At 59.2% G+C, this 21160-nt stretch overlaps 2 protein-coding genes across 5 annotated transcripts; both read right to left on the minus strand.

Annotated features, from left to right (window-relative positions):
- Nucleotides 1-111: 111 nt before the first annotated feature.
- Nucleotides 112-10510, minus strand: STX5 (syntaxin 5). Its single transcript, XM_086870946.1, has 12 exons — nucleotides 10377-10510; nucleotides 9540-10287; nucleotides 9262-9451; nucleotides 9051-9121; nucleotides 8404-8459; nucleotides 7728-7798; nucleotides 7495-7611; nucleotides 7345-7401; nucleotides 5889-5958; nucleotides 5702-5808; nucleotides 3438-3559; nucleotides 112-1700 (listed from the first exon to the last, which is right to left on the minus strand). Exons 3-12 carry the CDS (start codon nucleotides 9430-9432, stop codon nucleotides 1541-1543), a joined length of 1002 nt encoding a protein of 333 aa, XP_086727072.1. The 5' UTR covers nucleotides 9433-9451; nucleotides 9540-10287; nucleotides 10377-10510; the 3' UTR covers nucleotides 112-1540.
- A 265-nt stretch (nucleotides 10511-10775) lies between these two features.
- NAA40 (N-alpha-acetyltransferase 40, NatD catalytic subunit) lies at nucleotides 10776-21131 on the minus strand. 4 transcript variants are annotated; one of them, XM_086870943.1, is made up of 9 exons: nucleotides 20980-21131; nucleotides 19549-19644; nucleotides 19398-19450; nucleotides 18608-18703; nucleotides 16587-16745; nucleotides 16418-16501; nucleotides 14506-14583; nucleotides 14320-14368; nucleotides 10776-11167 (listed from the first exon to the last, which is right to left on the minus strand). In XM_086870943.1, exons 1-9 carry the CDS (start codon nucleotides 20983-20985, stop codon nucleotides 10994-10996), a joined length of 795 nt encoding a protein of 264 aa, XP_086727069.1. In that variant the 5' UTR covers nucleotides 20986-21131; the 3' UTR covers nucleotides 10776-10993. The 4 variants fall into 4 exon arrangements, with proteins under 4 accessions (XP_086727069.1, XP_086727070.1, XP_086727068.1 ...); XM_086870944.1 differs by lacking the exon at nucleotides 14320-14368; XM_086870942.1 differs by lacking the exon at nucleotides 20980-21131 and having other exon boundaries at nucleotides 19549-20343.
- Nucleotides 21132-21160: the final 29 nt, after the last annotated feature.

The raw sequence follows: 21160 nt of genomic DNA on the forward strand, positions 1-21160 counted from the left end.
ACGCGCGCACGCGCAGTCGCCACTCCCCCCCCTTCCCCCCCCCCCCCGGGGAAAGGCCCCGAGGCCGCGGGTTCGAGTCCCGGCCCGGGAGACAAAAAACACAACGCGGGGTTCGGGGGGGCCCAGGGGTTTATTGGGGGGCCCGAGGGGTTCGGGGGGGGCTGCGGCCGCCCCAAAGGCTCCCTGAAGGGTTCAGGGCATCCCCAGAGCCCCTCCCTGGCGGCCCCAAGGCTTTAACGGGGGGCTCCTGTTCCCAAGGGGCTCCTGCAGCCCCCCCCCGTTAATTGAATGGGGTCCCCAGGCCCCTTTCGGGGGTCCCCAGGCCCATTTTGGGGGTCCCCAGGCCCATTTTGGGGGTCTGCAGCCCCCCCAGAGGAACCCAAATCGCTTTAATGGGGTCCACAGCCCCCCCTTTTGGGGGTGCCAAGGCTTTAATTTGGGGCTGAGGCCCCAGGGGGGTCCCACAGCCCCCCCACCGTTATAACAAGCTCCACCCCTCCCCCCCTTTTTGGGGGTCCCGGGGTTTTCAGGGGGGTCCCGCACCCCCCCAAAGGCTCGTGGGGTTCAGACACCCCCACCCCGGGGGTCTCACAGCTTTACCTGGGCTCCTGCAGCCCCCCCAAAGCCCAGAGGATCCCCCCAAACTCCCCGGGGTCACCAATGGGGTCCCAACCCCTTTCCGGGGGTCCCAGGCTCTCCTGAGGGGTCCCCAGCCCCAGTTTGGGGGGTCCTGGGCTATCCAGAGGAACCGCCAGCCCCATTTTGGGGGTCCAGGGCTTTCCAGAGGGGTCCCCAGCCCCAGTTTGGGGGATCCAGGGCTCTCCAGAGGAACCCCCAGCCCCATTTTGGGGGTCCAGGGCTCTCCTGAGGGGTCCCCAGCCCCATTTTGGGGGTCCCGGGCTCTCCTGAGGGGTCCCCAGCCCCAGTTTGGGGGGTCCCGGGCTCTCCTGAGGGGTCCCCAGCCCCAGTTTGGGGGGTCCAGGGCTCTCCTGAGGGGACCCCAGCCCCAGTTTGGGGGTCCAGAGCTATCCAGAGGAACCCCCAGCCCCATTTTGGGGGTCCAGAGCTCTCTTGAGGAACCCCCAGCCCCAGTTTGGGGGTCCTGGGCTCTCTTGAGGAACCCCCAGCCCCATTTTGGGGGTCCAGGGCTCTCCAGAGGGGTCCCCAGCCCCCGTTTGGGGGTCCAGGGCTCTCCAGAGGGGTCCCCAGCCCCATTTTGGGGGTCCAGGGCTCTCCAGAGGGGTCCCCAGCCCCATTTTGGGGGTCCAGGGCTCTCCAGAGGGGTCCCCAGCCCCAGTTTGGGGGGTCCAGGGCTCTCCAGAGGGGTCCCCAGCCCCATTTTGGGGGTCCCATGGTCCATGGGGAGGGGTCCCAGAGCATTCCCAGGATTCCCACAGCTCCCAGAGACCCCGGCCCGGGCAGAGAGACCCCCGGATCGGGGAGGGGGGGGATGGAAAAAGCGGGGAGGGGGTCCCGTGTCCGTGTCCGAGCCCCGCGGGGCCGAGTCCGTGCGGAAGAAACGGGGAGAAAAGGAGGGATTTCAGGCCAGGAAGACGACGAAGACGATGAAGAAGACGATGAGGATGAGGAAGATCTTCACCATCAGCCAGCGGTTGGACGTCACCGACTGGAAATACTTGAGGATCTCCCCGTGAGCCGCCTCCACGTTGAGCTGAGCGTCCTCCACGCTGGAGTCGATCCTGGCGGGAACAGAGAGGGAAATTTGGGGGGAAATCGGGGGGAAATTGGGGGAAAATTGGGGGGAAATCGGGGGGAAAATTGGGAAAAAATTGGGGGAAATTTGGGGGAAAAATGGGGGGAATTGGGGGAAAATTGGGGGAAATTTGGGGGGAAAATTGGGGGGAAATGGGAAAAAATTGGGGGAAATTTGGGGGAAAAATGGGGGGAATTGGGGGAAAATTGGGGGAAATTTGGGGGAAAAATGGGGGGAATTTGGGGGAATGGAGGGAAATGAGGGGGAAAATTGGGGGGAAATTGGGGGGGAAATTGGGAAAAAATTGGGGGAAATCGGGGGAAAAATGGGGGGAATTTGGGGGAAAATTGGGGGAAATTGGGGGGGAAATTGGGAAAAACTGGGAAAAAATTGGGGGAAATTTGGGAGGAAGGAAAATTGGGGGGATTGGGGGAAAAATGGGGGGAATTTGGGGGAAAATTGGGGGGAAATTGGGGAGGAATGGGGGAAATGAGGGGGAAATTTGGGGGAAATTTGGGGGAAAATTGGGGAAAATTTGGGGGAAATTTGGGGGGAAATTGGGGGAAAAATGGGGGAATTTGGGGGAAAATTGGGGGGAAATTGGGGAAAACTGGGAAAAAATTGGGGGAAATTTGGGGGAAAAATTGGGGGGAAATGGGAAAAAATTGGGGGAAATTTGGGGGGAAATTGGGGGGAAATGGGAAAAAATTGGGGGAAATTTGGGGGAAAAATGGGGGGAAATTGGGGAAAACTGGGAAAAAATTGGGGGAAATTTGGGGGAAAAATGGGGGGAATTTGGGGGAATGGAGGGAAATGAGGGGGAAAATTGGGGGGAAATTGGGGGGGAAATTGGGAAAAAATTGGGGGAAATCGGGGGAAAAATGGGGGGAATTTGGGGGAAAATTGGGGGAAATTGGGGGGGAAATTGGGAAAAACTGGGAAAAAATTGGGGGAAATTTGGGAGGAAAATTGGGGGGATTGGGGGAAAAATGGGGGGAATTTGGGGGAAAAATTGGGGGGAAATTGGGGGGAATGGGGGGAAATGGGGAGGGAAATGAGGGGGAATCGGGGGGCAAATTGGGGGAAATTTGGGGGGGAAATGGGGAAAAAATTGGGGGCAATTTGGGGGGAAATTGGGGGGAAATGGGGGAAAACTGGGAAAAAATTGGGGGAAATTTTGGGGAAAAATGGGGAAATTGGGGGGGAAATTGGGGGGAAAATTGGGGGGAAAATTGGGGGGAAAATTGGGGGGAAAATTGGGGGGAAAATTGGGGGGAAATGGGAAAAAATTGGGGGAAATTTTGGGGAAAAATTGGGGGAAAAATGGGGAAATTGGGGGGGAATGGGGGGAAAACTGGGGAAAATTGAGGGAAAATTGGTGGAAAATTGGGGGGAAGAGGGAATAAAACGGGGAGAAATGGGAGAAAAGAGATGAAATGGGAGAAAAAAGGGGAAAACAGAGATAAAAATGAGCGGGAAAATGAGGAAAAATAAGGAGAAAATGGAGGGGGTGAGAAATTGGGGGGGAAAAGGGCGGAGAGACGGGGAAGGAAAACAAAAAAGATGAAGAAAAGCGAAAATAAAGTGGGGAAAAAAGCGGAAAAATGAGGCAAAAATGAGGCAGGGGAGGGGGAGGGAAGGGGGAAGCGGGGAAGGGAAGGGGTGGGGAAGGGGGAAGGGCAGAGGGGGGTGAGGGAGGGGAATTGGGGGGGTCTGGGGGCACCTCTGGATGGTTTCCTCCTGCTCCTTGACCATGTGTGCGAGCTGCTGGAAGATGGAGCCCAGCTCCACGATGGTGGATTCGATGTTCTGCATGGTGTCTGCCCGGCTCTGGATGTACGAATCCTGCGGGGAGGGACCCCAGATCCTCAAAAACCGGCCCTGGGACACACCTGGGACACCTGGGACACACCTGGGACACATCTGGGACACCTGGGACACATCTGGGACACCCCTGGGACACCCCTGGGACACCCCTGGGATCCCTGGGACACCCCTGGGACATCCCTGGGACATCCCTGGGACCCCTGGGACCCCAGACCCCCCTCTGGGACACCCCTGGGACACCCCTGGGACACCCTGGGACACCCCTGGGATCCCTGGGACACACCTGGGACACCTGGGACACCCCTGGGACCCCTGGGACCCCCCTGGGACCCCTGGGACCCCCCTGGGACACCCCTAGGACCCCAGACCCCCCTCTGGGACACCCCTGGGATCCCTGGGACACCCCTGGGACACATCTGGGACACCCCTAGGACCCCAGACCCCCCTCTGGGACACCCTGGGACACCCCTGGGACCCCTGGGACACCCCTGGGATCCCTGGGACATCCCTGAGACACCCTGGGACACCCCTGGGACACCCCTGGGACCCCCCTGGGACACCCTGGGACACCCCTGGGACACCTGGGACACATCTGGGACACCCCTGGGACATCCCTGGGACCCCCCTGGGACACCCCTGGGACACCTGGGACACATCTGGGACACCCCTGGGACACACCTGGGACACATCTGGGACACCCCTAGGACCCCAACACATCTGGGACACATCTGGGACACCCTGGGACATCCCTGGGACCCCCTGGGACACCCCTGGGACACCCTGGGACACCCTGGGACACATCTGGGACCCCTGACCCACCCTGGAAACCCCCTTGGGACCCCAGACCCTCCCAGGACACCCCCCTGGGACCCCAGACCCCCCTTGGGACATTCCTGGGACCCCCTGGGACACCTGACCCCCCCCTTGGGACATCCCTGGGACCCCCTGGGACACCTGACCCCCCCGTGGGACATTCCTGGGACCCCAGACCACTCTGGGACCCCCTCTGGGAACCCCCCCAGAACCCCAAACCCCTCTGGGACACCCCTGGGACCCCAAACCCCCCCTCAGGACACCTCTGGGACCCCCTCTGGAACATCCCTGGGACCCCAGACCCTCCCAGGACACCCCCCTGGGACCCCAGACCCCTCTGGGACCCCCCTTTGGGACCCCAACCCCTTCTGATCCCCCCAATCTCCCCCTGGGCCCCACAACCTCCCCCCAGACTCCTCAAATCCCTCCGGGACCTCCCACCCCCTTTTCCCCCCAAACCCCCCATTTTCCCCTGAATTTACCATTTCCCCCAAAACTCCTCATTTCCCACCCTAATTCACCGTTTTCCTCTCTAATTACCCATTTTCCCCCCCCAAATCCCCTTTTCCCCTCCCCAAACCTTTCCAAATCCTTATTTTCCCCCCCAAATCCCATTCAAATCCCCCCAAATCCCCTTTTTTTCCCCCCAAATCCTATTCAAATCCCAACAAATCCCATTTTTTTATCCCCAAAAATCCCATTTTCCCCCCCTAAATCCCATTTTTTCTCCCCAAATCCCCATTTTCCCCCCCAAATCCCCATTTTTCCCCCCCCAAATCCCATTTTCCCCTCCCCAAACCTTTCCAAATCCCCGTTTTTCCCCCCCAAATCCCCATTTCCCCTGAAATCTCCCAATTTTCCCCAACCAAATCCCCATTTTTTCCCCCCCAAATCCCCATTTCCCCCCAGAATCTCCCCATTTCCCCCCCCAGTCCCCGTTTTTCCCCCCCAATCCCCATTTTCCCCCCCAAATCTCCCCATTTTTCCCCCCGAATCTCCCCATTTCCCCCCGGAATCTCCCCATTTTTCCCCCCCAAATCCCCATTTTTCCCCCCCAAACCCCCATTTTTCCCCCCCCAATCCCCATTTCCCCCCCCAAATCCCCATTTCCCCCCCCAAATCCCATTTTCCCCCCCCCCCAATCCCCACTTCCCCCAGAATCTCCCCATTTCTCCCCCCAAATCCCCATTTCTCCCCAAATCTCCCCATTTTCCCCCGGAATCTCCCCAGTTCCCTCCCAAATCCCCATTTTCCCCCGGAATCTCCCCATTTTCCCCCGGAATCTCCCCATTTCCCCCCCAAATCTCCCCATTTCCCCCCGTCCCCGTTCTCTCTCGGGGCGCTCGCCTGCTGCTCCAGGAGCTGCAGCTGCTGGCCGGCCCTGCCCGCGTCCATCTCGATGGCCACGGCCCCCGCGCGCTGCTGGGGCGGCTCCTGCAGCACGGCCGGGCTCCCTGCGGGCCCAGGGGGGTTGGCAGGGGGCTCGGGGACCCCCCCCAATTCCCCTTTCCCCACCGGGGACCCCCGGGCTCACCGAGGCTGCTGGAGGCCAGGGCGGGGGCGCGGGAGAAATGCTCCCGACGGCTGCGCTGCTGCTTGAGGTTCTGCGGAGAGGGGCGGGAGAGAGAGGAAATGGGGAAAAACGGGGAAAAAATGGGGAAAAATGGGGAAAAATGGGGGGAAATGGGGGGGAAATGGGGGGAAATGGGGGGAAATGGGGGAAACGGGGGGAAATGGGGGAGAGGGGACGGGAGAGAGAGGGGAAATGGGGGGAAAAATGGGGGAAATGGGGAAAAAATGGGGAAAAATGGGGGGAAACGGGGGGAAATGAGGGGGAAATGGGGGGAAATGGGGGGGAAATGGGGGAAATGGGGGGGAAATGGGGGGAAATGGGGAAAAATGGGGGGGGAAATGCGGGAGAGGGGACGGGAGAGAGGGGGAAATGGGGAAAAATGGGGAAATGGGGAAAAACAGGGGGAAATGGGGAAAAATGGGGGAGAGGGGACGGGAGAGAGGGGGAAATGGGGGGAAACGGGGGGGAAATGGGGAAAAATGGGGAAAAATGGGGGAGAGGGGATGGGAGAAGGGGGGGAAAATGGGGGGAAATGAGGGGGGGAAATGGGGGGAAATGAGGGGGGAAATGGGGGAGACGGGACGGGAGTGAGGGGAAAATGGGGAAAAATGGGGGGAAATGGGGAAAAAATGGGGGAGAGGGGACGGGAGTGAGGGGGGAAAAATGGGGGGAAATGGGGGGCAATGGGGAAAAATGGGGGGAAAATAGGAGGGAAATGAGGGGGGAAATGGGGGAAAATGGGAGGGGAAATGGGGAAAAATGGGGGAAAATGGGGGGGAAATGAGGAGGGAAATGGGGAAAAATGGGGGAAAATGGGGGGGAAATGAGGGGGGAAATGAGGAGGGAAATGGGAGAGAGGGGACGGGAGTGAGGGGGGAAAAATGGGGGGAAATGGGAGGGGAAAATGGGAGGAAAATGGGGAAAATGGGAGGGAAAATGGGGAAAAATGGGGAAAAATGGGGGGAAATGGGGTGGAAATGAGGGGGGAAATGGGGAAAATTGGGGGGGAAATGGGAGGGGAAATGGGGAAAAAATGGGGGGAAAATAAAAGGGAAAATAGGGGGAAAATGGGGGAGAAATGGGGGAAAATGGGGAAAAATGGGGGAAAATGGGGGAAAAATGGGGGAAGAGAAAGGGAAAAATGGGAAGAAATAGCAGAAAGGTGGAAAATGTGGAATAAGGAGAAAAATAGAATTGGAGAAAAAGGAGAAATACGAGAGAAAAAAAGAAAAATAAAAACAAGAAAAAACGGGGAGGGAAAAAAAAACGGGAAAAGGAGAAAAAGAAGAAAAAAGGAAAATAAAAAATGAAAAATGGGGTAAAAAAACCGACCCAAAAACGTGGAGAAAAGGGAAAAAGGAATAAAAGGCAGGAGGAGGCAGGGGAGGAGCGAGGGACGCGACGGCGCCGCGCTCACCTCCGTGCGGACCTCCAGCACCGACTTGAAATCGTTGGACATGGAGGCCAGTTTGGACTGGGGAGGGAATTGAGGAGGGGTCAGAGCAGGTTGGGAGGCTCCGGGGGGTCTGTGAGACCCCTCCCCAGCCCCTCCCCGAGCTGTCCCCACCTGCAGGGACACCACCACGCTGTTGGAGTGGCTCTGGAGGTGGCGCCCGGCCGGGCCCCCCCGCGCCCGCACCAGCTCCTGCAGCTGCGCGATCTGTTTGTTCAGGCTGCCGATGTCCTGGGGAGGGGGCGAGGCGGGCAGGGGGCTCAGGGGGACCCCAAAAACCCCCTGGGGACCCCCAAAAACCCCCTGGGGACCCCCCAAAAACCCCCTGGGGACCCCTCCCCAGTCACCTGTTTGATGATGTAGGTGAGCTCCTCGATCTCCACGGATTTGTCGTCGAACAGGGATTTGCGTTTGGCCACTGCGGGGGAGGGGGAGCTCAGGGAGACCCCCCCAGGACCCCCCTAAAGACCCCCAGGACCCCCCCAGAGCCCCCCACTCACGGAGGGTCAGGGAACCCCTTCAGAGTCCCCCAAGACCCCCCCCAAGACTCTCCCAAAGCCCCTCAGGACCATCCCAAAGTCCCCCGGGACCACCCCCCAGAGCCCCCCACTCACGGATGGTCAGGGAGACCCCCCAAAGTCCCCCAGGACTCCCCCAAAGTCCCCTCAAAGTTCCCCCAGAGCCCCCCAGGACCACCCCAAAGCCCCCCACTCATGGATGGACAAGGAGACCCCCCCAAAGGCCCCCCTGGACCCACCCAAAGCCCCCCAGGACCACCCTGCAGAGCCCCCCACTCACGAAAGGTCAGGGAGACCCCCCCCAGAGCCCCCCCAGGACCCCCCAAAGCCCCCCAGGACCCCCCCAAAGCTCCCTCAGGACCCCCCCCAGGACCCTCCAGAGCCCCCCCAAAGCCCCCCAGGATCCCCCAAAGCCCCCCCCAGAGCCCCCCACTCATGGATGGTCAGGGAGACCCCCCCAGGACCCCCCAAAGCCCCCCCAGGACCCCCCAAGCCCCCCACTCACGGATGGTCAGTTTCTCCAGCTTGGCAAAGGTGTTGCTCAGGTCCTTCCCGATGCGCCTGGGGGGGTCAGGGTGGGGGTCTGGGGACCCTCCCCACACCTGGGACCCTCCCCCCACACACCTGAGACCCTCCCCCCGTACCTGGGACCCTCCCAACACCTGGGACCCTCCCCACACACCTGAGACCCTCCCCCCACACACCTGGGACCTTCCCCCCACACCTGGGACCCTCCCCCCACACCTGAGACCCTCCCCCCACACCTGAGACCCTCCCCCCACACCTGGGACCCTCCCCCCACACCACACACACCTGGGACCCTCCCCACACCTGGGACCCTCCCTACACACCTGGGGACCCTCCCCGCACACATCTGGGGGCCCCCCACCCCACACCTGGGGACCCCCTCACACCTGGGGACCCTCCCCTCATACCTGGGACCCTCCCCCAACACCTGGGGACCCCCTTCACACACCTGAGACCCTCCCCCCACACCTGGGGACCCTCTCCCCCCACACCTGGGGACCCTCCCCCCTCACACTTGGGGACCCCCACCCACACCTGCAGACCCTCCCCCCCACACCTGGGGACCCCAACCCCAATTCCCGGGTTCCCCGCCCCCATCCTGTCCCCCCCGCGCCCCCTCCTCACTTTGCCATCAGGCTGAACTCGCTGCGCTGCCGCCCGGGCCCGGGGGCTCTGCCGGCCGGGACCCCCCGCTCCTGCGGGAGGGGAGAGCGCTCAGGGGGAGCCCCCGGAGCGGGGAGGGGGCTGCGGGTTCGGGGGGGGGGGGTCCCGGGCCCGGGGGCTCTGCCGGCCGGGACCCCCCGCTCCTGCGGGAGGGGTCCCGGGGGTCGCGCACCTGCCGGCCCTGCAGCGATTTGCAGGCGAAGAGGAACTCCTGGGTCCTGTCGCGACACGACATGACGTCTGCGGGCGGGGGCTCCGGGGGGGGCACGATTTGGGTCTGGGGGGGCCCCAGGTACGCGCCCGGTTCGCGCTGCCTAGGGCCGAGCCGGCGGCGCGCCTGCATCGGGGCTCATCGCCTGCGGCTGCGGCACAAAACCGGGGTCACCGGGAGGGGGGAGCGGCCACACCGGGACCTCCCCGGGACCCCCCCGAGCTCCCCCCGCCCCTCACCGCGGGCTCGGGCCGGACGCCGGGACCCTCCGGCCGCGCTGACGTCACTGCCACGTCCCTTCCGCCGGAAGTGCTGCCGAGACCGGAACGGAACCCGCGGGGCTTCCGGGAGGGAACGGAACAGGCCACGCCCCCCAATGGGCGGGGCCTGATGTAGCCGTGCCTATGTTCGCAGACCACGCCCATGGCAACAGGCCACGCCCATGGTAACGGCGGCCGCGGGTGGGGAATGGCGGGAACGAGACCCCGCCCATCAAATGATCCGGGAATGAGACCCCGCCCCCCTAAATTCGGACCCGGAATTGAGGATCCGAGCCCCGGTACCGACCCCGTCTCACGGAGCCCCCGGGGATGGCGGGGCTCCGCCCCTGACACGCCCCGACCACCGCGCTGGCCCCGCCCCTGGCAACAAACCCCGCCCTTAGCAACGTCCCCATTGCCCGTGAGGTCCCGGCCCGGTTCCGGTAACGGCGGGACCCGACAGAGAACGGCACAGGCGGAAGCCGCGGCCTTTATTGGGGTGGGGAGGACGGGGAGGGTCCCGGGGGTGCGGGAGCGGCGCTCCCCGGTGGTCCCGGCGGCTGGTCCCGGTGCTCGGGGCGGGGGTCCCGGCTCGGCTGGTCCCGGTGCTCGCGGCGGGGCTCCCGGTTCACTCCTCCCGTTTCTTGTAGTGGTTGAGGTGTCCCAGCACCCAGGCGGCGGGGCCGAGGATCGAGACGAACACGGCGACCAGGCCCACCGCGGTGTCCTGCGGGCACAGCGCCGTCAGTGCCGCCCGGCCCCTCCCTCCGCCCCCCGCCAAGGTCACCCCGCGCCCCCCGCGGCCCCCGCGCTCACCCCGAGCCCCACCGGGCTCTGCGGAGGCCCCGAGGTGAGGCCGCGCCGGGCCGGGCCGGGCCGGGCCGCGGAGCGCAGGAGGGAGCGGGCGATGAGGGCTGCGGGCTGCATGGCGGCGGCGCTCTCGTGACGTCACTTCCGGCGCGCGCCGACGTCTCCCGCGCTAAGCCACGCCCCTCTCTAGGCGCGTGTAACGCCACGCCCCCTCATTAACATAATTAATGCAGAGCCGCGCTCGGTGCTTTTAACCGCGCTTCATTAGCATGATATTAGCATGGTATTAGCAAGATATTAGCATAGTATTTGCATATTAGCATGGTATTAACATGATATTAGCATGGTATTTGCATGATATTAGCATATTAGCATAACCTCGCCCGCCAACACCAGGAGCCGTGATTAAAGTTCCCTCATTATTTATTTGTGACGTACAAACAAAACCGCTTAAAAAAACAAAATAAAAGGAAAAAAAAAATAAACAAAAGAAAAGAAAAAAAACAAAATAAAAGAAAAAAAACAAAATAAAAGGAAAAAAAACCCAAAATAAAAGCGCAAAAAATGCCCTTCCGGCCCCCAAACCCGGCCCGGGGGCTGGGGAGGGGGAAGGGGCGTTGGTGTCACCCCCCGGGGGGGGCTGGGGGCAGTCCGGGGGGGCTCAGTGGCAGCAGCCGGCGCAGGGGCCCCCCCCGGGGTGGGGGTCCCCGAAGCGGGTGCTGCGGCTCAGGATCTCGTAGGAGGAATCGTCCCCGCAGCAGCCGGACACGCTCGGGGACGTGGCGTCCACCTCGAACCTGGGGGGACAGCGGGGGACACGGGGTGACCGCCACCCCCCCGCCCCCTCCCCCCATGGGGACACCCCGGGGAGCCCCGAATTCAGCTTGAGCCCCTCCCCCCCCCACCAAGGGTGACCCTGACCCCCCCAGTGTCACCCAAACCCTCCCAGTGTCACCTCAAATCACCCCAGTGTCACCCCCAGTGTCACCCCAAACGTCACCCCAAACCCCCCAATGTCACCCTGACCCTCCCAGTGTCACCTAAACCCCCCCAGTGTCACCCTGACCCCCCCAGTGTCACCCAAACCCTCCCAGTGTCACCTCAAATCACCCCAGTGTCACCTCAAATCACCCCAGTGTCACCCAAACCCTCCCAGTGTCACCTCAAATCACCCCAGTGTCACCCCCAGTGTCACCTAAACCCCCCCAGTGTCACCCTGAACCCCCAGTGTCACCCAAACCCTCCCAGTGTCACCCAAACCCTCCCAGTGTCACCTCAAATCCCCCCAGGGTCACCCCCAAAGTCACCCTGACCCCCCCCAGTGTCACCCAAACCCTCCCCGTGTCACCCCCAGTGTCACCTAAACCCCCCCAGTGTCACCCTGACCCCCCCAGTGTCACCCTGACCCCCCCAGTGTCACCCAAACCCTCCCAGTGTCACCTCAAATCACCCGTGTCACCCCCAGTGTCACCCCAAACGTCACCCCAAACCCCCCAATGTCACCCTGACCCCCCCAGTGTCACCCAAACCCTCCCAGTGTCACCTCAAATCACTCCAGTGTCACCCCAAACCCCCCAATGTCACCCTGACCCCCCCAGTGTCACCCTGACCGTGCCAGTGTCACCCAAACCCTCCCAGTGTCACCTAAACCCCCCCAGTGTCACCCAAACCCTCCCAGTGTCACCTCAAATCAGCCCAGTGTCACCCCCAGTGTCACCCCAAACCCCCCAATGTCACCCTGACCCCACCAGTGTCACCCTGACCCCCCCGAGTGTCACCTCAAGTGTCACCCCAAACCCCCCAGTGTCACCTAAACCCCCCCAGTGTCACCCTGACCCCACCAGTGTCACCCTGATCCCCCCCAGTGTCACCCCAAACCCCCCCCACTGTCACCCTGACCCCGCCAGTGTCACCCCCAGTGTCACCCTGACCCCCCCAGTGTCACCTCAAACGCCCCCTTGTCACCCTGACCCCCTCCAGTGTCACCCTGACCCCCCCCCAGTGTCACCCAAACACCCCCCGGTGTCACCTCACATCACCCCGGTGTCACCCAGACCCCCCCGGTGTCACCCAGACCCCCCCGGTGTCACCCTGACCCCCCCAGTGTCACCCCAAACTGGCAATGGGAGGGGGGAACACCCAAAAATGGGTAAAAAAGCCCCAAAAATTTAACAAAAAAAAAAAGAATTCAAAACATCCAGGGCAGAAAAAAACCCGGAAAAATCAACGTGAAAAATGGGTGAAAAACACCCAAAAACGGTGAAAAACGGGTGAAAAACACCACAAAAATGGTGAAAAATGGGTGAAAAACACCCAAAAACGGTGAAAAATGGGTGAAAAACACCCAAAAACGAAAAAAGTGAAAAATTAAATGCATTTAAACCAAATTTGGGCTCAAAAATTCCAGATCTGGGTAAAGGGAAAGTGAAAATGGATTTTGGAGATGAGGAGAAAAGGAGAAATTTAAACTTAAAAAACTTTAAAGAGAATCTTTAAAAATTCTTTAAAAATCCTTAAAAGAATCCTTTAAAAATCCTCTAAAAAACCTGAAAAAAATCTTTAAAATCCTTTAAAAAATCTTTTAAAAATCCTTTAAAAAAAAACTATAAAAAAGCCGTTTAAAAACCCCATAATGACACAAACCATCCCCAAAACCACCTTCAAACCCTTCCTCAGAGGGGCAAAACCCAAAACCGGGCTCTTCCCCACCCCCACTCCGGGAATTTTGGGGGGCGGTGCCGACAGCGGGGGAGGGGATCCCCAAGTTTGGTTGTTATTTTGGGGAGGGGATCCCCAAATTTGGTTGTTATTTTGGGGAGGGGATCCCCGAGTTTGGTTGTTATTTTGGGGAGGGGATCCCCGAGTCTGGTTGTTATTTTGGGGAGGGGATCCCCAAGTTTGGTTGTTATTTATTTTGGGGAGGGGATCCCCAAGTCTGGTTGTTATTTTGGGGAGGGGATCCCCAAGTTTGGTTGTTGTTATTTTGGGGAGGGGATCCCCGAGTTTGGTTGTTGTTATTTTGGGGAGGGGGATCCCCGAGCCTGGTTGTTATTTTGGGGAGGGGATCCCCGAGTCTGGTTGTTATTTTGGGGAGGGGGTTCCCCGAGCCTGGTTGTTATTTTGGGGAGGGGATCCCCGAGTCTGGTTGTTATTTTGGGGAGGGGATCCCCGAGTCTGGTTGTTATTTTGGGGAGGGGGTTCCCCGAGCCTGGTTGTTATTTTGGGGAGGGGATCCCCGAGTCTGGTTGTTATTTTGGGGAGGGGATCCCCGAGTCTGGTTGTTATTTTGGGGAGGGGATCCCCGAGTTTTGTTGTTATTTTGGGGAGGGGATCCCCGAGTCTGGTTGTTATTCTGGGGAGGGGATCCCCGAGTCTGGTTGTTATTTTGGGGAGGGGATCCCCGAGTCTGGTTGTTATTTTGGGGAGGGGATCCCCGAGTCTGGTTTTCATTTTGGGGAGGGGATCCCCGAGTCTGGTTGTTATTTTGGGGAGGGGATCCCCGAGTTTTGTTGTTATTTTGGGGAGGGGATCCCCGAGTCTGGTTGTTATTTTGGGGAGGGGTTCCCCGAGCCTGGTTGTTATTTTGGGGAGGGGATACCCGAGTTTTGTTGTTATTTATTTTGGGGAGGGGATCCCCAAGTCTGGTTGTTATTTTGGGGAGGGGATCCCCAAGTCTGGTTGTTATTTTGGGGAGGGGATCCCCAAATCTGGTTGTTATTTTGGGGAGGGGGATCCCCTAGCCTGGTTGTTATTTTGGGGAGGGGATCCCCGAGTCTGGTTGTTATTTTGGGGAGGGGATCCCCGAGTCTGGTTGTTATTTTGGGGAGGGGATCCCCGAGTCTGGTTGTTGTTATTTTGGGGAGGGGATCCCCGAGTCTGGTTTTCATTTTGGGGAGGGGATCCCCGAGTCTGGTTGTTATTTTGGGGAGGGGGTTCCCCGAGCACCCACCTCTGTCTCTGCCCCTGCCCCGCCTGCCCGCGGCGCCCGGCCCCGGCCACTGCAACGAGAGGGTGTCCCTGCTGTCACCTCCCGGTGTCCCTGCTGTCACCTCCCGGTGTCCCTGCTGTCAGCTGCCGGCGGGGCTGGGGGCGGCGCGGGGCTGGGCGGGGGGCTGGCGGGGCGGGCAGCACTTACTGCAGCGCCTCGCGGAAGAACTGCAGAGCGCCCTGGTTGTGCTTGAAGACCGTCAGCATCACCTTCTTCATCTGCGTGCTGCAAGGAGCCGGGGGTTACAGACGGACGGGGGCGCTGGGGGGAGACCCAAGTGTGCTGGGTTCGGCCCAAATTGATCTGGGTTTGGCTCAGAGTGTGATGGGTTCGGCCCAAATTGATCTGGGTTCGGCTCAGAGTGTGATGGGTTCGGCCCAAATTGATCTGGGTTTGGCTCAGAGTGTGATGGGTTCGGCCCAAATTGATCTGGGTTCGGCTCAGAGTGTGATGGGTTCGGCCCAAATTGATCTGGGTTCGGCCCAAATTGATCTGGGTTCGGCTCAGTGTGCTGGGCTTGGCCCAAATTGAGCTGGGTTCGGCCCAAATTGAGCTGGGTTCGGCCCAAATTGATCTGGGTTCGGCCCAGAGTGTGCTGGGCTTGGCCCAAATTGAGCTGGGTTCGGCCCAAATTGATCTGGGTTCGGCCCAAATTGATCTGGGTTCGGCCCAGAGTGTGCTGGGCTTGGCCCAAATTGATCTGGGTTCGGCCCAAATTGATCTGGGTTCGGCCCAAATTGATCTGGGTTCGGCTCAGTGTGCTGGGTTCGGCCCAGAGTGTGCTGGGCTTGGCCCAAATTGATCTGGGTTCGGCCCAAATTGATTTGGGTTCGGCCCAAATTGATCTGGGTTCGGCCCAAATTGATCTGGGTTCGGCCCAGAGTGTGCTGGGTTCGGCTCAGATTGATCTGGGTTCGGCCCAGAAAGGGGTTTGGGATCGAGCCCAAACTGTCCTGGGTTCACCCCAAACTGTCCTGGGCTCACCCCAAACTGTCCTGGGCTCACCCCAAATTGATCCAGGTTTGACCCCAAACTGTCCTGGGCTTGGCCCAAACTGTTCTGGGTTTGGCCTGGAGTGTTCTGGGTTCGGTCCAGAAAGGGGTTTGGGATCGAGCCCAAACTGTCCTGGGTTCAGCCCAAATTGACCCAGGTTTGACCCCAAACTGTCCCGGGTTCACCCCAAACTGTCCCGGGTTCAGCCCAGAAAGGGCCTCAGTCACCCCCAAACTGCCCCAGGTTTGCTCTGGAAAGGGGCCGGGGTTCACCCCAAAACCCCACATTTCACCCCAAAACCCCACATTTCACCCCAAACCACTCCCATCCCACTCCAACACCCCCACATTTCACCCCAAAACCCCAAAATTTCACCCCAAACCCCCCAGATTTCACCCCAAACCCCCCAGATTTCACCCAAAACTCCGGATTTCACCCCAAAACCCCCAGATTTCACCCCAAACCCCCCAGATTTCACCCCAAACCCCCCAGATTTCACCTGTTGGCCACCAACTGCAGGATCTGCAGCAGGAACTTGCCCAGCCCACAAAACCCCAAAATTTCACCCAAACCCCCAGATTTCACCCCAAACCCCCAGATTTCACCCCAAAACACCCCAGATTTCACCCCAAACCCTGGATTTCACCCCAAAACACCCCAGATTTCACCCAAACCCCAAAATTTCACCCCAACACCCCAGATTTCACCCCAAAACCCCTGGATTTGACCCCAAACCCCCCAGATTTCACCCCAAACCCCCCAGATTTCACCCCAAACCCCCCAGATTTCACCCCAAAAACCCCGGGATTTCACCCCAAACCCCCAAAATTTCACCCCAAAACCCCAAAATTTCACCCAAACCCCCAGATTTCACCTGTTGGCCACCAACTGCAGGATCTGCAGCAGGAACTTGCCCAGCCCACAAAACCGCCAGATTTCACCCAAAAACCCCCGGATTTCACCCCAAACCCCCCAGATTTCACCCCAAAACCCCAAAATTTCACCCCAAACCCCCCAGATTTCACCCCAAAACCCCAAAATTTCACCCAAACCCCCCAGATTTCACCTGTTGGCCACCAACTGCAGGATCTGCAGCAGGAACTTGCCCAGCCCGCGCCGCCTGACTCTGCTCTCCAGCTGCACCTCGTAACTGCGGGAACACAGCCCAGAGCCACCTCAGAAAGCTGGGGAGAGGCCCCAAAAGCGGCGGATTTCAGCCCAAAAGCCGCTCTCACCAGTACAGGACCTCGTCCCCGCACTCGACGTCGAAGCGGAAGTGGGAGAAGGCGACGGGGCCGGCGCCGGGCTCGCGGGCCAGCAGGTACCAGGCGCGCTCGTCCCGCAGCTCCTCCCGCTTCTCCCGCTCCTTCCAGCCCCACTCGCTCTGCTCGTAGCTGGGACGGGAAACCGGAGTGGGGAAATGGGGAAATGGGAATGGGGAAAATGGGGAAAAATGGGAAAAATGGGAATGGGGAAAAATGGGGGAAATGGGGAAATGGGAATGGGGAATGGGAAATGGGGAAATGGGAAATGGGGAAATGGGAATGGGGAAAATGGGAAATGGGGAAATGGGAAATGGGGAAAATGGGGAAAAGGGGGAAAATAAATGGGGAAAATGGGGGAAAAATGGGAAATGGGGAAAAATGGGGAAAATGGGGAAAAATGGGGAAATGGGAATGGGGAAAATGGGGAATGGGAAATGGGAATGGGGAAAATGGGGAAATGGGAATGGGGAAAAGTGGGGAAAAATGGGAATGGGGAAAATGGGAAATGGGGGAAAATGGGGAAATGGGGAAATGGGGAAAAATGGGAATGGGGAAATGGGGAAATGGGGAAATGGGGAAAAGTGGGGGGAAATGGGAAAAATGGGGGAAAATGGGAATGGGGAAAAATGGGAATGGGGAAATGGGGAAAATGGGGAAAATGGGGAAAATGGGGAAATGGGAATGGGGAAATGGGAATGGGGAAAATGGGAAATGGGAAAAATGGGAAATGGGGAAAAATGGGGAAAAATGGGAATGGGGAAAAATGGGGAATGGGAAACAGGAATGGGGAAATGGGGAAATGGGGAAAATGGGGAAAAATGGGGAAAATGGGGAAAATGGGGAAAAATGGGGAAAAATGGGAATGGGGAAATGGGGAAAATGGGGAAAAATGGGAAATGGGAATGGGGATGGGGAAATGGGAAATGGGGAAAAATGGGGAAAAATGGGAAAAATGGGGAAAAATGGGAATGGGGAAAAATGGGGAATGGGAAACGGGAATGGGGAAATGGGGAAATGGGGAAAATGGGGAAAAATGGGAAAAATGGGGAAATGGGGAAAATGGGGAAAAATGGGAAAAATGGGGAAAATGGGGAAAATGGGATGGGGAAAAAATGGGGAAATGGGAATGGGGAAAAATGGGGAAATGGGGAAATGGGAATGGGAAAAAATGGGGAAAACGGGGAAAAATGGGGAAAATGGGGAAAAATGGGGAAAATGGGGAAATGGGAAATGGGGAAAAATGGGGAAAATGGGGAAATGGGAATGGGGAAAAATGGGGAAAAATGGGAATGGGGAAAAATGGGGAATGGGAAACGGGAATGGGGAAATGGGGAAATGGGGAAAATGGGGAAAATGGGGAAAAATGGGGAAAATGGGATGGGGAAAAAATGGGGAAATGGGAAAATGGGGAAAATAGGAATGGGGAAAATGGGAAAAATGGGAATGGGGAAAAAACGGGAAAAACGGGAATGGGGAAAAATGGGAATGGGGAAAATGGGAAAAATGGGGAAAATGGGGAAAAATGGGAATGGGGAAAATGGGAAAAACGGGAATGGGGAAAAACGGGGATGGGGAGGTGAACAGGTACCAGGTGCCAAGGACAAGGGACAGGTGCCAGGGACAGGTGCCAGGTGACAAGGACAGGTGACAAGGACAGGTGACAGGTGACAAGGACAGGTGCCAGGGACAGGTGACAAGGACAGGTGACAGGTGACAAGGACAGGTGCCAGGGACAGGTGACAAGGACAGGTGACAGGTGACAAGGACAGGTGCCAGGGACAGGTGCCAGGTGACAAGGACAGGTGACAAGGACAGGTGACAAGGACAGGTGCCAGGTGACAAGGACAGGTGACAGGAACAGGTGCCAGGTGACAAGGACAGGTGACAAGGACAGGGGACAGGTGACAAGGACAGGTGACAAGGACAGGTGACAAGGACAGGTGCCAGGTGACAAGGACAGGTGACAGGAACAGGGGACAGGTGGCACTCACAGTGTCTGCATGTTGGCCTTGGTCAGCTCGAAGGCCCAGTCCAGCGTTGAGGGCTCCAGGCCGGACACGCGGCGACACTCGATGGACACGTTCAGCCTGCGGGATGGCACACGGTGACACCGGGAACGGGCTTGGGGACACCGGGAATGGGCTTGGGGACACCGGGAATGGCATCGGGGACACCAGGAATGGCATCAGGGACACCGGGAATGGCATCGGGGACACCAGGAACACTCCAGGAACACCAGGAATGGCCTCGGGGACACCAGGAACACTCCAGGAACACCAGGAATGGCCTTGGGGACACCAGGAATGGCCTTGGGGACACCAGGAATGGCCTTGGGAACACCAGGAACACTTCGGGAACACCAGGAATGGCCTTGGGAACACCGGGAATGGCCTTGGGGACACCAGGAATGGCCTTGGGGACACCAGGAACACTTCGGGAACACCAGGAATGGCCTTGGGGACACCAGGAACACTCCTGGAACACTGGGAATGGCCTTGGGGACACCAGGAACACTCCAGGAACACCGGGAATGACCTTGGGAACACCGGGAATGGCCTTGGGAACACCAGGAACACTCCAGGAACACCAGGAATGGCCTTGGGGACACCGGGAACACTCCAGGAACACCGGGAACACTCCAGGAACACCGGGAATGACCTTGGGGACACCAGGAATGGCCTTGGGGACACCAGGAACACTCCAGGAACACCGGGAACACTCCGGGAACACCGGGAATGGCCTTGGGAACACCAGGAACACTCCAGGAACACCGTCACTCACCCATTCCTGTCGTACTTTTTGAACACCGGGAAAGCCTCGAGGGGATCTTGGAGCTGGAAGAGACCAAAGAGCGGCCGAGCGCCAGCGGGGCGCTGGCGGGATTTTCACCGATTCCGGCCTTTTTCTCCCCGTTTTCGCTCTCCACACTCACTTTGTTGGCGGCCTCGACCTTGGCGCAGACGGCGGCCATGGCCGCGCGCTCCTCCAGCCGCCGCTGCTTCTTCTCCTTGGCTTTGCTCGACTTCCTCTGAAACGGGGAAAAAACGCACCAAAATCCCGGGAATTCGCACCAAATCCCATCCCGGCAAAGCTCTGCCCCGCCGGCAATCCCAAAAGTTCTGCCCCAAAACGATCGACAATCGTGGAGCTGGGCTAAAATCTTTGGGGAAAATGGGTTTTGGGGTGTAAAAATCGATGTGATGTTTTTGGTATCCCCGTGGGAGCGTCGCTGATGGGGTTGTGAGGTTTGAGGGGTTTTGACCAAAATCTTGGGGGTTTTGGGTGGGATGAGGAGGCGACACCAAGTTACAAGTTTGGAGCGGTTTTCCCCAAATTTGAGGAGTCTGGTGGTAAAAATGTGGGGGATTTTAGCCAAAATAGAGGATCCTGCTGGGATCCCTCCAAATCTCTGATCACAGACGGACTGGGATTCCTCAACTTCAGCTCCACCAAAATTGAGTAAACCCAAAAGCAAAGATTTGACAGGAAAAGCAGCGGGTTGGGGAGGGGGACAGGGCAAAGTGTCCCCCAGAAATAAATCTGGCAGTGGGTTTGGGGGGATTTCAGGTGTTTTGGGGGGCTGGAGCAGCCACCACCTGCTGCTGGGATGTGGATGCACAAATCTCCACTTTAGGCTCATTTTTGAGGGGAGGACATGGAAATTTTGCAGCAGTTGGGGTTCAGGGTTGGATGGGACATCGTGCGAGGTGTCTGGGGGAGCGCAGCCCCAAATTCATCTTAGAGATCCCCAAATCCACCCCAAATCCACCCCAAATCCCCCCCAGTCCTGACCAACCCTCTCTACACAGCCCCGAGACCCCCAAATCGTTTATAATGGCCCCAAACCCGCTCAGGGAGCCTCGAATCCACTCAGAAGATCCCACATTTCGCCGTGGGAACCTCAAATTCTCATGCCAGGCTCTAAAACCCTCACAGAAGCCCCAACAGCCTCAGATAACCCCCAAAATTTCCTCATAGCAGCATCCAGACCCCTCGCAGAGCCACAAGCGTCCTCCTGAAGGCCCCAAATGACCTCAGACAACCCCAAAACCTCACGGAAAGTCCCAAATCTCCAAGAAAGATCCCAAATCAGCCCATGGTAGCCTCGTATCGCCCCAAAGAGCCTCCTCATCCTCTGAGACGACCCCAAATGCCCGCACAAAACCCCCGGAGGGCCTCGCGGTGCCCCCCCACCCTCTCAGACGACCCCAGATTCCCTCGCAGAACTCCCGTATCCCCTCGCGGCGACCCCTCCACCCGTTCAGGCGGCCACAAATCCGCTCAGCGGCGCCTCGCAGGCCCCACCCCCGCCCTCTCTCCCCTCAGGCCGAGCTCCCCCCGGGCGCGGCGCGGCCCCGCTCACCCCCATAATGGCGGCGGCGGCGGCTCCTCACGGCGCGGGGGGCGCGGGGGGTCTGAGGGGGCGCGCGCGGGGGGCGCGCTATTTATACGGGGGGGGGCGGGAAGGGGGGGCGGAGCGCGAAGCGCGCGAGCCCTCGGCCAATGCGCAGGCGCGGAGGGGAGAGGGGCGGGGCGAGGGGGCG

Source organism: Cyanistes caeruleus, chromosome 34 (genome assembly GCF_971803275.1).
Source record: "Cyanistes caeruleus chromosome 34, bCyaCae1.hap1.1, whole genome shotgun sequence".
Lineage (NCBI taxonomy): Eukaryota > Metazoa > Chordata > Aves > Passeriformes > Paridae > Cyanistes > Cyanistes caeruleus.